At 41.8% G+C, this 14,460-nt stretch overlaps 1 protein-coding gene across 5 annotated transcripts in view; it reads left to right on the forward strand.

Annotated features, from left to right (window-relative positions):
- The window catches only part of chd3 (chromodomain helicase DNA binding protein 3), a 55,323-nt gene that overhangs the window by 15,974 nt on the left and 24,889 nt on the right, over positions 1 to 14,460 (forward strand). For 4 of the 5 annotated variants that reach the window (XM_038730826.1, XM_038730825.1, XM_038730830.1 and 1 more), the window contains 17 exons: positions 930 to 1,133; positions 1,589 to 1,812; positions 4,404 to 4,535; positions 4,622 to 4,718; positions 4,944 to 5,135; positions 5,236 to 5,436; positions 6,039 to 6,176; positions 6,730 to 6,851; positions 7,106 to 7,279; positions 8,939 to 9,080; positions 9,732 to 9,863; positions 10,047 to 10,164; positions 11,636 to 11,760; positions 11,845 to 12,076; positions 12,406 to 12,590; positions 13,834 to 14,011; positions 14,272 to 14,358. In XM_038730826.1, the coding sequence (XP_038586754.1) occupies positions 930 to 1,133; positions 1,589 to 1,812; positions 4,404 to 4,535; positions 4,622 to 4,718; positions 4,944 to 5,135; positions 5,236 to 5,436; positions 6,039 to 6,176; positions 6,730 to 6,851; positions 7,106 to 7,279; positions 8,939 to 9,080; positions 9,732 to 9,863; positions 10,047 to 10,164; positions 11,636 to 11,760; positions 11,845 to 12,076; positions 12,406 to 12,590; positions 13,834 to 14,011; positions 14,272 to 14,358 (2,683 nt within the window). The remainder of the gene's footprint in view (positions 1 to 929; positions 1,134 to 1,588; positions 1,813 to 4,403; positions 4,536 to 4,621; positions 4,719 to 4,943; positions 5,136 to 5,235; positions 5,437 to 6,038; positions 6,177 to 6,729; positions 6,852 to 7,105; positions 7,280 to 8,938; positions 9,081 to 9,731; positions 9,864 to 10,046; positions 10,165 to 11,635; positions 11,761 to 11,844; positions 12,077 to 12,405; positions 12,591 to 13,833; positions 14,012 to 14,271; positions 14,359 to 14,460) is intronic. The other variant, XM_038730828.1, reaches the window with a different exon arrangement.

The following is a 14,460-nucleotide window of genomic DNA, read 5'->3' on the forward strand; positions in this document are numbered from 1 at the left end:
AGGGGTCTTACCCCACTCTACCCTACCAGTTAGTGCCTTTAAACACATTTTTTTAGCTTATTGCACTAATCTGATTTATTTAAAGTGAGGTATTTGAGAGAAAACCAGTAAAGGTAGGGATTAGAGAAACTCCCCCAGCTAGATGTCTCCTTGAAAAAGACAATTTCATGGCCATGTATACAGGTCACCGGGTCTCTATTCAGCTGCACACTGCTGTGAAAGACAAAACACCTAGTAGTGAATGCTTGTATTCAAACATACTTTAATTCAGTGTCTTACTAAAATGATAATTGACACTAATGTCTAAATGTCTGAAGTCTAAATAATTCCTCAGCTAAACAATTACATTTAGACACATTTGTGTTAAAAAGTCAAACTTTCCTCTCACTGTGCTGTCAGTCTAAATGCTCTGACACACCCAAACAAAATATCAAGAGGCAACATCTTGTATCGATAATACACTTAGAATAAGTAAGCTATTGTTGAAACATAACACTTGGCTGTTGTGCTTCTCCCAGTAACCTGGTTTCTTAGTTCTTGTTACATTAGAAAAAATACAGTTTCAGGATCAGTACACACTTCCAAGCCAGGCTCAGAACAATGGTACATGACAAACAAATTTTGTGTACATGGGGAATTATGAAAAGACATATCAAAACATTAGAAACATTGAAAATATATCAAAGAATAAAGAAGTTATTCTCACAAAGCTGTTACCTGGATAGTCACATATCTGAGAAGGCAATTTCAACCTTTCTTTCAAGACTAAACATACAGTAAATAATCACTGAAGCTTTTCTCATTCACTTAATAAGTGAAGCAAAATTCTCTCGATGTAGATAACAAAGCTCAACTTTTTATGTTACATGGAACTTCCATATCTGGCTCACTGTTTCCAGGATTGATGATTATGCGTGTTCTCCCTCCAGTGTCCACCAATCAAGGGACGTGTTCAGAAGATCCTTCACTGGCGATGGGGTGAACCTCCGCCTTCCATCCCCGTTCCCCCAGCTCCTGACGCCCCACCTGACGCCCCCCTGCCGCCACCCATGAAGGGCAGAGCCGAGAGGGAGTTCTTTGTCAAGTTGACCGGGCAGTCCTACTGGCACTGTACCTGGATCACCGAGCTACAGGTGAGAGGGAGAAGATCAGTGGGGGGATGGATGTAAAGTGACACTAGAGCTAGTTAAAAACCTTTAAATAAATCAATCCAAGAAGGAAATTACAGCTCATGTTGACATAAATGCTTTATTTATTTTATTTTATTTTATTTTAGTGGGTCACAAGCCAAAAATGTTGGAAACAACTGATCCTGTGCTTCCTCACTTGGCAAATAACTTTATTCATGGAAATATACAGTATTTCAGCCATTAGATCTTATATTTACTCACAGATACACATTTTAAAACACTAGAGAGAAATCTGAGGTCACCCAAAAGAATAAAGAGTAAAGAGCAGTTCTTATGACCGGCAAGCAAGAGTTGCTCAAAATCTTGGCAAAAAATTCAGTTTACCTCTAATAAATGCTTCTGACCAACTTCAAGAAAAATAATATTCCCTCCCTCTTCCTCCTCCTCCTTACTTCCAGCTGGAGATCTTCCACTCGGTGATGTACAGAAACTACCAGAGGAAGACGGACATGGACGAGCCTCCCAGCCTGGATTACGGGTCGGGCGGGGAGGACGAGAACGGCGTGGGAAAGAGCGAGAAGAGGAGGGCCAAGGACCCCCAGTACGCCATCATGGAAGAAAAGTACTACAGATATGGCATCAAGTCTGAGTGGATGATGATCCACCGCATTATCAACCACAGGTGAGGGTGTTTGTTTGCGACAGTATCTGGTCTTCTGTGTGTGTCAAACATTATTTCATTACTTAACTTAAGTACTTTAACATGTTAGCGCACTTAAAGGTCCAGTGTGTAATATTTAGGAGGATCTGTTGACGGAAATGTAATATAATATCCATAACTATGTTTTCAGTGGTGTTTAAAGACCTTACATAATGAACCGTTATGTTTTTATTATCTTAGAATGAGCCATTTATATCTACATACACCTCTTATATGGACGCCGCCATGTTTCTACAGTAGGCCGAATGGACACTTTCGTCACTACATTGAATACGTACAAAGAAGAAGAAGAAAAACAACAAGAAACATTAGTAGTATTAGTAGTAGTCGAGAAGTATTATTTAGCACAAGAGTCGACAGAGCGTGTCGGCCACCGTCGTGTCATGCGGAATAATCTGAATCTTTTTTTCCTCCTCAAAACTTTATTGCAAAAAGAGAAATAAAGTGTACTTGGGACATAAAGAAGTATACAGAACTTTAATTCGTGCAAAAGCACGTATTGCATATACATACACTGCTTAAAAAATAAAGGGAACACTTAAACAACACAATGTCACTCCAAGTCAATCACACTCCTGTGAAATCAAACTGTCCACTTAGGAAGCAACACTGATTGACAATCAATTTCACATGCTGTTGTGCAAATGGAGGTGGAAATTATAGGCAATTAGCAAGTCACCCCCAATATGCAGGTGGTGACCACAGACCACTTCTCAGTTCCTGTGCTTCCTGATATTTTGGTCACTTTTGAATGCTGGCGGTGCTTTCGCTCTAGTGGTAGCATGAGACGGAGTCTACAACCCACACAAGTGGCTCAGGTAGTGCAGCTCATCCAGGATGGCACATCAATGCGAGCTGTGGCAAGAAGGTTTGCTGTGTCTGTCAGCGTAGTGTCCAGAGCATGGAGGCGCTACCAGGAGACAGGCCAGTACATCAGGAGACATGGAGGAGGCCGTAGGAGGGCAACAACCCAGCAGCAGTACCGCTACCTCCATCTTTGTGCAAGGAGGAGCAGGAGGAGCACTGCCAGAGCCCTGCAAAATGACCTCCAGCAGGCCACAAATGTGCATGTGTCTGCTCAAACGGTCAGAAACAGACGGTGGTATGGAGGGTCACAGGAGGTTGTACTTACAGCCCAACACCGTGCAGAATGTTTGGCATTTGCCAGAGAACACCAAGATTGGCAAATTTGCCACTGGCGCCCTGTGCTCTTCACAGATGAAAGCAGGTTCACACTGAGAACGTGACAGACGTGACAGAGTCTGGAGACGCCGTGGAGAACGTTCTGCTGCCTGCAACATTCTCCAGCATGACCGGTTTGGCGGTGGGTCAGTAATGGTGTGGGGTGGCATTTCTTTGGGGGGCCGCACAGCCCTCCATGTGCTCGCCAGAGGTAGCCTGACTGCCATTAGGTACCGAGATCAGATCCTCAGACCCCTTGTGAGAACATATGCTGGTGCGGTTGGCCCTGGGTTCCTCCTAATGCAACACAGTGCTAGACCTCATGTGGCTGGAGTGTGTCAGCAGTTCCTGCAAGAGGAAGGCATTGATGCTATGAACTGGCCCGCCCGTTCCCCAGACCTGAATCCAATTGAGCACATCTGGGACATCATGTCTCGCTCCATCCACCAATGCCACGTTGCACCACAGACTGTCCAGGAGTTGGTGGATGCTATAGTCCAGGTCTGGGAGGAGATCCCTCAGGAGACCATCCGCCACCTCATCAGGAGCATGCCCAGGCATTGTAGGGAGGTCATACAGGCACGTGGAGGCCACACACACTACTGAGCCTCATTTTGACTTGTTTTAAGGACATTACATCAAAGTTGGATCGGCCTGTAGTGTGGTTTTCCACTTTGATTTTGAGTGTGACTCCAAATCCAGACCTCCATGGGTTGATAAATTTGATTTCCATTGATAATTTTTGTGTGATTTTGTTGTAAGCACATTCAACTATGTAAAGAAAAGAGTATTTAATGAGATTATTTCATTCATTCAGATCTAGGATGTGTTATTTTAGTTTTCCCTTTATTTTTTTGAGCAGTGTATTTTGCAAACATGTAATTTGTAATATGGTTATAACGGTTAGTTTGCTGTCCATGTAGAGAGAACTAGATGTCTATTTGTTGTTTATATGCTCTGATAAGGCTAATCCAACACATCTTTCTAGTAAAGTCCATGTTGATTCCACATTCTGACTTAAGAACACTTAAACACACTGAAGTCTGAACGACTTCACAACTCGGGAAATGGGACCATCTGAGGAGGATGTGAATGCACTGTGAGCCGCTAGTTGCAATTCGCAACCATCACCTCTAGATGCTACTAAAACTTACACACTGAAACTTTAATTTCTTCAGAACATGCTGAGCAATACGGCTTCAGTTACAGAGTGTCACTGATTTATATTGCATTCCAGTTTCAGCCAATGTGATTTATTTAGATCTATAGACATATGCCAATAACAACTTTTCAGTTAGCAGGATCTTGTTTTTGGTCTGTTGAAGTAAAACAAAGAGCTGCTACATTGTGTGTGTGTGTGTCCCTGCCAGCGTGGATAAGAAGGGGGCGTACCACTACCTGGTCAAATGGAGAGACCTGACCTATGACCAGTGTACCTGGGAGAGGGATGACCTGGACATCCCCGACTTTGCAATGTACAAGGGCAATTACTGGAGACACAGGTAGGGCTGCTCACATTTACATATCTCCTTTGTCTCTTGCCCGGCCGATTCGTGTATTTACTCAGTGTTAACTTGCCGTCCAACAGAGACACGATAATGAAGGAGGACCCAGACAAACCCAGGAGGATGAGAAGCAAGAGCCAGGAGGATGAAGAGGAGTCTCCTGCCTCACCAGTTACAGATGTGAGTTAACTGTAGCTTCAGTTTCAGTATAATGACGTCTAAAGCTGCAGAAGAATGTTTAATGAATGTTTGTCTTGTAGAACAAAACTAATATGATTACCTTAAACTGACTCTGTCTCATACTCTAATGTTGTTATTAATACTTCTCATACGGGTTCATACAACTAACTGTGTCCTTAGGTTTTTTAGATCTCACCTCTTTGTTCTCTTCTTGTGTTATCCCAGCCTACGATAAAATATGAGGAACAGCCAGACTTTGTCACAACGACGGGTGGGACACTGCACCTGTACCAGCTGGAGGGTCTGAACTGGCTTCGGTTTTCCTGGGCTCAGGGCACAGACACCATCTTGGCAGATGAGATGGGCCTGGGCAAGACCATCCAGACCATCGTTTTCCTTTACTCACTCTTCAAAGAGGTACAGGAGAACGTTGGTACTGTTTTTATCTTCTTTCACCTACTTGTGACGGCCGACGCTGAGAGATTGTGTGAATTCTTCCTACGCATCTCCCCCTCAGGGTCACACTAAGGGTCCGTTCCTGGTCAGTGCGCCGCTCTCCACCATCATCAACTGGGAGAGGGAGTTTGAGATGTGGGCACCAGACTTCTATGTGGTGACGTACACAGGAGACAAGGACAGCCGAGCCATCATCAGAGAGAACGAGTTCTCCTTCGACGACACGGCTGTCAAAGGAGGGAAGAAGGCTTTCAAACTGAAGGTGAGGAGGGAGAGTGAAAAACCAAATTAGATATTAGGATGGCAGAAGACAGAGCAAACAGGAGGATGATAAGGACAATAGGTGTGTGTGTTATCTAGGGCTGGCGATAATTTAATACCAATTTTAGTGGAATCGTTTTTGTAATTTTTTTGTTCATGTCATATTATTCTGTGTATAAATTATTAATGATTCCTGGCAAAACTCAACAGTAACAGAATTAGTTGAATTTACATACATGACGAGTTTAATCTGATGTAGTCCAGTGTAACACCATGAAAACCATTAAAAAATTTGCCTTAATGTTAATATTGGAAAAATAGTCTTAGTGACATTGTGATATATACTGCCCTAATGTTTTCCTCACCTCCTACAGAAGCAGATAGAGACATGAAGAATAAAACAAGATTCTTCTTCTGACCGCTTCTTTACTTTTTGCCAAATTTAATCTCGTTACCATAGCATCAAACATTATCATAAGCATAACAATAACAACATCTATATCACAACATGAAAAAACAAATAATGAAATGAATAACCCTTTACGTAATATAACATCCAATCCCTTCCTCTTTTCTCTTCATTCCCCTTCATTCTTCTTGCAGAGAGAAGCTCCCATCAAATTCCACGTGCTGCTGACCTCCTACGAGTTGGTGACCATCGACCAGACGGCGCTCAAGTCCATAGACTGGGCGTGTCTGGTGGTGGACGAGGCTCACCGCCTTAAGAACAACCAGTCCAAGGTATTGTAGCTAGTTTCTGTGTATGTGTGTGTGTGTGTGTGTGTGTGTCAATGTAAATATGTAACTGAAGGCCAATTGGTATTGTATTTTTGACGGATACCAATAGTGATACTTGAGAGAAAGTGAGAAATCCCACTATATAATTTAATACATTACATTTTTGATAATTTGGTTTTAAAGTATTTTGACAAAAATATATTCTAAGTGGGACATTTTACAGTTGAAATAAAATTTATCAGCACTCTCTGGTGGACAAACTATGTAATGGCACAATAAACACTTTTTATCTTTTTACATACATATTTTAGGTATTTTCCTTCTGCATATTCTTTGTTACTCTCTACTCAGCATCAGTACTGCCTTTCAAGGAGTTCAACACACCCTGGATTTCTTTTCGTTGTCTGGCTTCACTAACCCTAACAATCGTGATCAGCATAAGCAGTCACACAACACTGGTTGCCGAATCAGTTATGTGATTTTACATATAAATGTATATACATAGAAGTTATTTTAACATGTATGACAGGGAGTTAAACCTTACTTGTGTTCTCAGTTTTTCAGGCGTCTAAACGACTATAAGATCGACCACAAGCTGCTGCTGACAGGAACTCCTCTACAGAACAACCTGGAGGAGCTGTTTCACCTGCTCAACTTCCTCACACCCAACCGCTTCAAGTAAGATTTCTCACACATATATACACACACAAAAGTCTATAAAATCATTTTTTTCCCCCTCGCCAAGTTTGGTAAACTTAAAACAGTTACATGTCAAGAGTTTTGTTGCTGGGCAAAATAATATATGTGTATTTTTCTATACTGCATACCCATTTTTCCTTTTTCAAGAACTTGTTATCACCGGTATAATCGCATTAGGTTATCCGCTAAAGACATTTTTACCAGACCTTCACCCAGTCCATCTCTGTGTTCAGTAACCTTGAGGGCTTCCTGGAAGAGTTTGCCGACATCTCCAAGGAGGACCAGATCAAGAAGCTCCATGACCTGCTGGGGCCTCACATGCTGCGGAGGCTGAAGGCCGACGTCTTCAAGAACATGCCCGCCAAGACCGAACTGATTGTCAGAGTGGAGCTGAGTCCTATGCAGAAGTACGATTCATGGGAGGGTTTAGGGGAAAATTGTGGCTATAGGCTGGTGATCAACATTTTAAATTGAGAGAAAACTGGGAATATTCCCTTCCAGCGGAATCACAGACCAATTAGCCTGCGTTTTCATAAACAAGGCACAAGATGCTTAGTGGTCAACAGTGGAGGACTGTTGCAGTTTTCAAATTCCCAATACACATCATTTTGTTTGTGTATGTGAAAACATCTGGAAGTGTCGGTTAGGACTGGGCAATATTTGGTTGAAGTTAGTCACTGAAATACTGAAATTAAACATGAAATTTAAAAAACATTTTTGAGGATTCAAAGAGGTGGTATTTTGCTCATTTTCAGGTTCATAATCCTATTTATTTGTTGTACCAGAACAGGTTTACATGGTTTAATTTTCAAAAAACTATTTTTTGTCATACTGCACATTGCTGCAGCTCCTCTTTTTACCCTGTGTTGAAGGCTTCGTTTTAGCTATGGAGTGATACATCTTGCCTCTAAATGATCTCTGTTGGGAGTTGTGCACATGCACAGTTAGGACTACTAGCCAATCAGAACTAGAGAAGGGCGGGTCAGCAAGAAGCCGGTAAACAGCTTCGGTTCAGCTGTACATGTTGCCAACCAGCTTAGCAATATGGACTGGAGCAAGACTTTCAGAGTGGTGAGTTATTACTTTGTAACAAAAGTATCTTTCATCCATAAAGTTTTAACCGAGCTCTGTCTCTACATCATAGTAAAAAATTTATGTCCATTGACTGCCTGTAGGGTAGCTAGTGTTTGGAAAGGGAGGAGGTGTATGCTGCAGCTCAGTGTTTTTCCACCGGTGTTTTTGAGGGTGTGTCAGAGTAGCCGCTTGGCGAGAGTTATATGAGGCGCATTTAGCTTTCCCTGTGACGTCACGGAGATGATGAAAGGGAAACGGCTGGACTACAAATGAGTTTTCAGGCAGTTCAGAGCAGAGTTTTCTGTGGGAGATGGGAACTCCCTTTGGGCTGGGCTTTGGGCTTTTTCACTTTGAAAACCTATTACATGCACAAAAAAGGTATATAACTCAATAAAGGAGAGGGAAAAAGCCAAAAAGCATAATACTACCTGTTTAAACTAGAAGCCCTTACATGTTTTTACCTGCAAATAACTAATTATTTGTGATTATTTGAGTTTTGAAAAGCCCAACAGCTGCTGCATGGGCTAAAGAACATTATGAAGTATTACAGCACATTAAAAATAGACAATAGTTATTAGATTTAAGAGAAATGAACAAGCTCCACACTGACAATAGCATAGATAAGATTTAACTTAGTTGATCAATCAAAAATTGCCTATTTGGCACTGATTCATGTGGTTTAAAGGGATTCATAGTGATCTTTATACTTATATTTAGCAGCAGCCGGACAATCTGTATGTATAATGGTTTGTCCCCCTAAATTCTTTATATAATAAATTATAAATCTAATATGTAATATTGAAGTAGAGAATGAGACAGTTCTTTAGCAGCTCATCAGCATGTTTGATATTTCCGTTAAAAATTGAACAGTGGAGGGTGGAGAGGAGACAAAGGAAGGAGGATTATTTTGGTCTTTGGGTTAGACACGGTTTACAATGAATATGCACGGCACTGAGGTTATCGTTTCATAGGTTGTCTGTTTTTAAATGCAGAAAATACTACAAGCTGATTCTGACCAAGAACTTTGAGGCTCTGAACTCGAAAGGCGGAGGAAACCAGGTCTCCCTGCTTAACATCATGATGGACCTAAAGAAGTGCTGCAACCACCCCTACCTCTTCCCCGTCGCCTCCATGGTGAGAATAGACACACACACACGCACATACACACACACACACACATACATTTGTTCCTTTACATCTCATTGACATAATGCATTCCCTAACCCCTTACCCTAACCGTAACCAGACAACTGCTTGCTTAACCTTAACCCTTACCTTTACCTAATTGTAACCTGAACCCTAACACCAAGTCTTAACCCATCAAAAACCAGTCTCTACCTGTGGGGACCCCTGCAGTGAGTCCCTGTCGGTAAGTGTGCATTCAAATTAAAGTCCCCACTGGGATATAAAAACATGAAAGCACACACACCTACTCTCGTCCTTGACAACACCCCCTCCAGCCAAATATAACGTTTTAATAGAAACATTGAAGAAAATCAATACTACATATTTTCTTACGTTAAATTCAAACAGTTCACCTTCTATTTGATCACACAGAAAATTTAAGTCCAACATTATACTGTCTTTTTAAATCATTTGCTTTGAATTACTCCTGAATTGCAGAACAGTGACACCTTGTGGTGATGTTCAGTAGTGCTTTTGTATCATATATGTACTTTTAAGATGTATGATTAAAATTACAGGTGAGATGCAAGACAAAGTAAAAGAGAGACTTTATACTATTATTTACCCCGTGGCTTGGTTTGTGTGTGTGTGGGTTCGTAGGAAGCCCAAAAAACCCCCAACGGTGCTTACGAGGGGTCGGCCCTCACGAAGGCCTCTGGGAAACTGATGCTGTTGCAGAAGATGCTGAGGAAACTGAAAGAGCAGGGACACCGAGTACTGGTCTTCTCACAGGTACACACTCACAATGACACACACAGATACGGCAGATGGATGCGCCTCCCTTCACAGATGTTAAATTAGTCCCACGACACCTCCAGAAGGCTGAACAGCAGAGTGATTACAGCTGTGCGTGGGTAATCAAGTATAGATGAAAAAATACACACAACCAGCTTTCTTTCTCTCCTCCATTTATAGATGACTAAAATGCTGGACTTACTAGAAGATTTCTTGGACCATGAAGGTTATAAGTATGAAAGAATTGATGGAGGCATTACAGGAGCGCTGAGACAGGAGGCCATTGACCGCTTCAATGGTGAGATACTGGATGATGTGCAGTCATTAAAGGTGCAGTACGTTCTCCATTGACTTTTGTTGACCCCTGTTGGTGACCAGTAGTATTTACATCATTATTACCAGTATTCTCCTATTTCCTTGTGTAGTTTACTAAAACTTACACAAATAATGCATTTTAATGTGCAAGAAAACTGACATCTACTACCAGCTTCATCAAAACAGCAGAACTTCCTGTTTCTTAACAATATTCCCACTTTCTCCTAACACAGGGTAAGGTGTACGCTAAAACAGGCGTTTATTTTATCAACTGACTTTAATGCAACTTGTAAAAACAAATTGTAAGCATACATGTATGCCTGCATATTAAGCTATTAAATAAATGTTACTGTGGGTTTTAGAGCTGGGCTTTTCTTATACTTCCAAGCGGGTTTTGCAAGGAGATGGTAGAAGGTGATAGGGCATCAGGCAACGTGAGATCTGAGAATCCGTTGCTTTAATCTGATGCCAAATTATTAATTAAACAATTACTGATGCCTGTGAGTTACAATGGATGATTAACACTGGGTCACATGCTGAGTCTGTTTTCATGTGGAACTTGAATGTGTCACTAAACAGCTGTTGGCGACAAATAGCATTAAATTATACAGTATGAATAATAGGATGAGCGTTGCTTTCGCCGTAGCAGGTACAACTGCATTCACTACCTCAGGTAATTTCTAATATTAAAATATAGCAAGCCATTAGAGCCACATCAGTAAACTTGGAGAGAGCTTACCTAAATGGAAAACTTTTTTATTCATACACGGTAATAGTTGCCTATTATGGTGTCAATAGATTAAATTAAACTAGATTGTGCAAGAATTCTAAATAAATACCATTAAACCTTTAAAAGTTTCCTTAATCAATAATGGAATGAAATCAGTAAAGAATTTGATCAATAGGCATAATTACTTCAATGCCCAAACATTACTATCAAGAAAATAACCAACATGACAAAAGACAAAGTATATACAGTACATGCATAAAATAATTTTTTAAAAACTTTTTTCTATTACATTTAGCAGATTTTTAACCCAGAAGCAGACTTCAGACAAGGTAGTTTGTAAAGTCTAAAAGATAGTTATTGTATAAGGAGCGGGGAATGGAGATGGCGTGAGCTTGAGGATAACGCTGGGGAAGCACAAGAGTGTGGCAGGCAGAGGCAGCTGGCTGGATAGTTGGTGTGGCTTGCTGGCGTTAAACTGGGAGGCAGAGTTTCAGCGAGCAGGCAGGGGCGTGTGGTACTGGAGCATTAGTTGTTCAAGTGAAGTTGAGTCAAAACATCCAGAATCAAGTAAATAACATAAAACATGGGAAAGGTTTACAAAAAATACTTATTTTGAAAATCCTCTATATGTCCCTGTAGTATGTAAATTATTTATGTATGTATGTATGTAATGTCACTAGCTGTTTGTATATCTCACACACACTCTCTGTCTCTCTGGCCGCAGCTCCCGGTGCTTGTCAGTTTTGTTTCTTGCTCTCCACCAGAGCAGGAGGTTTAGGCATCAACTTGGCCACAGCGGACACGGTCGTCATCTTTGACTCTGACTGGAACCCTCACAATGACATACAGGTAACATAAACTGGTAGCTGCTGAGGAAGGAACGATTCAGTACGACATGAACTTAACTTTTTGACTTTATCCCTCTCTGCCCAGGCGTTCAGTCGAGCCCACCGAATTGGGCAGGCCAACAAGGTGATGATCTACCGCTTTGTGACCCGAGCCAGCGTGGAGGAGCGCATCACCCAGGTAGCCAAGAGGAAGATGATGCTGACCCACCTGGTGGTCCGGCCGGGCCTGGGATCCAAAGCTGGCTCCATGACCAAACAGGAACTGGACGACATTCTCAAGTTTGGAACAGAGGAGCTCTTCAAGGATGAAATAGAAGGTGAGGTTATTTTTTCTACTCAAGAGTATTTGTCAAGGGAAATTAGGATTTTCAGTTAATAATGTGGGGATTTGGAGCTTTAATGTTTGGGTGAAAGTCAGAGTTGGATTGTTTCTAAGAGTTGGCAGGCGTCTTGTTCTGCGTGAAATTATTTTGTCAGACACACTCACTTTAATGTCCGTTCATCCAAAGGAATTTGGCCAGAGGACTTGCTTGGCTTTATTCTGGTTTTATTGATGAAACAATTGGTTGACAAGAAATATTGTATTTACGAAATTTGTCTGGAGGAAATAGGTCAAATCACTTTTTTAAACTCCATTGTATGGCAGGTATGAAGAACAGTTCAAGGGATAAAGTCGAGGACGAGGGCAGCGTGATCCACTATGACAGCACTGCCATTGAGAGGCTGCTGGACCGAAGCCAAGACGCCACGGACGACTCGGACGTCCAGAACATGAACGAGTACCTCAGCTCCTTTAAAGTGGCCCGGTACATGGTCCGAGAGGAAGATAAGGTGCAAGGGCGGAGGGTGTTACAAATAATATCATAGATGTGATGTTTAAAATGACCTTCCAAGTGATATTCTTTACATTTTCAGTCCAGCAGCTGCACCTAAACAGGAGTTTCCTAATCTTTTTTGACTTAGTGTTTAACCACAATGTGGACGGCGGACAAGGAGCGCATTGTTCTCCACACGCCATGCATGTTCGCAGATCGTGTTCATTTCAGTCATGGCATGAGCTCTCTCTCGTTTTATAAGGGTGGCTGTGGTCCACGTTTCGAAGTGTCCTCGGGCTCTCGATGGTCTGTTTTGGATAAAAGCAGGATATAAATGCAGGCATTTCTTTGTCCTCCCAACACACAAATAAGCTCTGATAACAAGTCGGAAAATGAAGAAAAAGAAGAAATACACCCAAACATCTCACCAACACTCCCACAGATTCCATGCATTGCTGAATAGGACCTAAACAATAAGTGGATTATTTGATTAATCATTTGACAGAAGATAACGATTAATGGCATAAGTAATTTCTTTATGCAAAAAGGCCAATAATTCACAGCTTCCTGCTATTCAAATGTGATCATTTGCCGCTTTTCTTCTTTTATACTGATCTGAATATGTTGGGCTTTTGGACAGTTTGATGGAAAAAACTGGCAATTTGAAGATGTCACCTACAGTAAATCGGTTAATCAACACAATGATCAGCAGATCAATTGATAATTAAAGTTACTTGCAGCCGCACTGCTGGTGGTGCTGCAGGTTACCTCACACACTGATGATATAGGAAAGAAAATCTGTGTATTGTTGTGGGACACAGACAAAAGGCCACAAGCTGCAGACAGTAGCAAATGTTCAAAGGCCTAGTAACAGTCCAGGGGCCGGGGGTTGGGAACCTCAGCATTTCGAAGACCATTTTAACTATTTTTTCAGCTCTGCAGACATTTTGTAAAGAAACATGTAAATCAATCAACTAGTTTGTTGGAACATAAATTAACTGCACATGCAAGTGTGACAAAGTTAGCCACATTTATCAAGTTCAGAAAAATTATCCAATTTCCCAGCGTCGACCGCTGATGACCTACCTGCTGCCTGCACGGTCGCAGCATCTGTGGACGTGCCTTTGAAAAAACATGGGCACTGCACCGTTGCTGTCCTTGCAATCTGACCTCTGAGGAATCTGCGTGTGTGTGTGTGTGTGTGTGTGTTTGTGTACATCTATCTGAGAAACCCGCCATGTACTTTTCTGCTGCTTCAGATCGAGGAGATCGAGCGGGAGATCATCAAACAGGAGGAGAACGTGGATCCGGATTATTGGGAGAAACTGTTGCGGCATCACTACGAGCAGCAGCAAGAGGACCTGGCGAGCAAACTGGGTAAAGGCAAGAGGAACCGCAAGCCCGTCAACTACAACGACGCTGCACAGGAAGACCAAGGTATGTGTATGTGTGGACCTGGTAGTCTTAAAAAGTTCCATTAAGCCGAATGAACTCCTGTAAGTTGTTTGAAATCAGTCGCTGCCAATTACTAAAAAAAGAGGAGCTAAGAGTTTAAGAGTTCAGATTTTTGTTATATTTATTATCCTAATCTTAGCAGAAATAGGATTTTAGATGATGTGTCTTCTGTTTGAGTTACTGCTTGCACAGTGGAAGTGAATGGGCCTGGCCTATTGACAGACCACCATGTGCTGTTTCAGAGTGGCATGCTGACATTTCAGATAACCAGTCCGAGTATTCAGTGGGCTCCGAGGAGGAGGACGAGGACTTTGACGATAGGCCAGAAGGTAAGGAGAGATAAAAAATAAAAATAAAATCAAACATCAAACCGAGCAGTGCTGCTGTTGTAACACACACACACGCACACGCACACTCGGGTCTGTGTTGAA

This window comes from Micropterus salmoides, unplaced genomic scaffold (assembly GCF_014851395.1).
Source record: "Micropterus salmoides isolate LMB-PRFRI ecotype aquatic unplaced genomic scaffold, ASM1485139v1 Ms_hic_scaffold_2, whole genome shotgun sequence".
Lineage (NCBI taxonomy): Eukaryota > Metazoa > Chordata > Actinopteri > Centrarchiformes > Centrarchidae > Micropterus > Micropterus salmoides.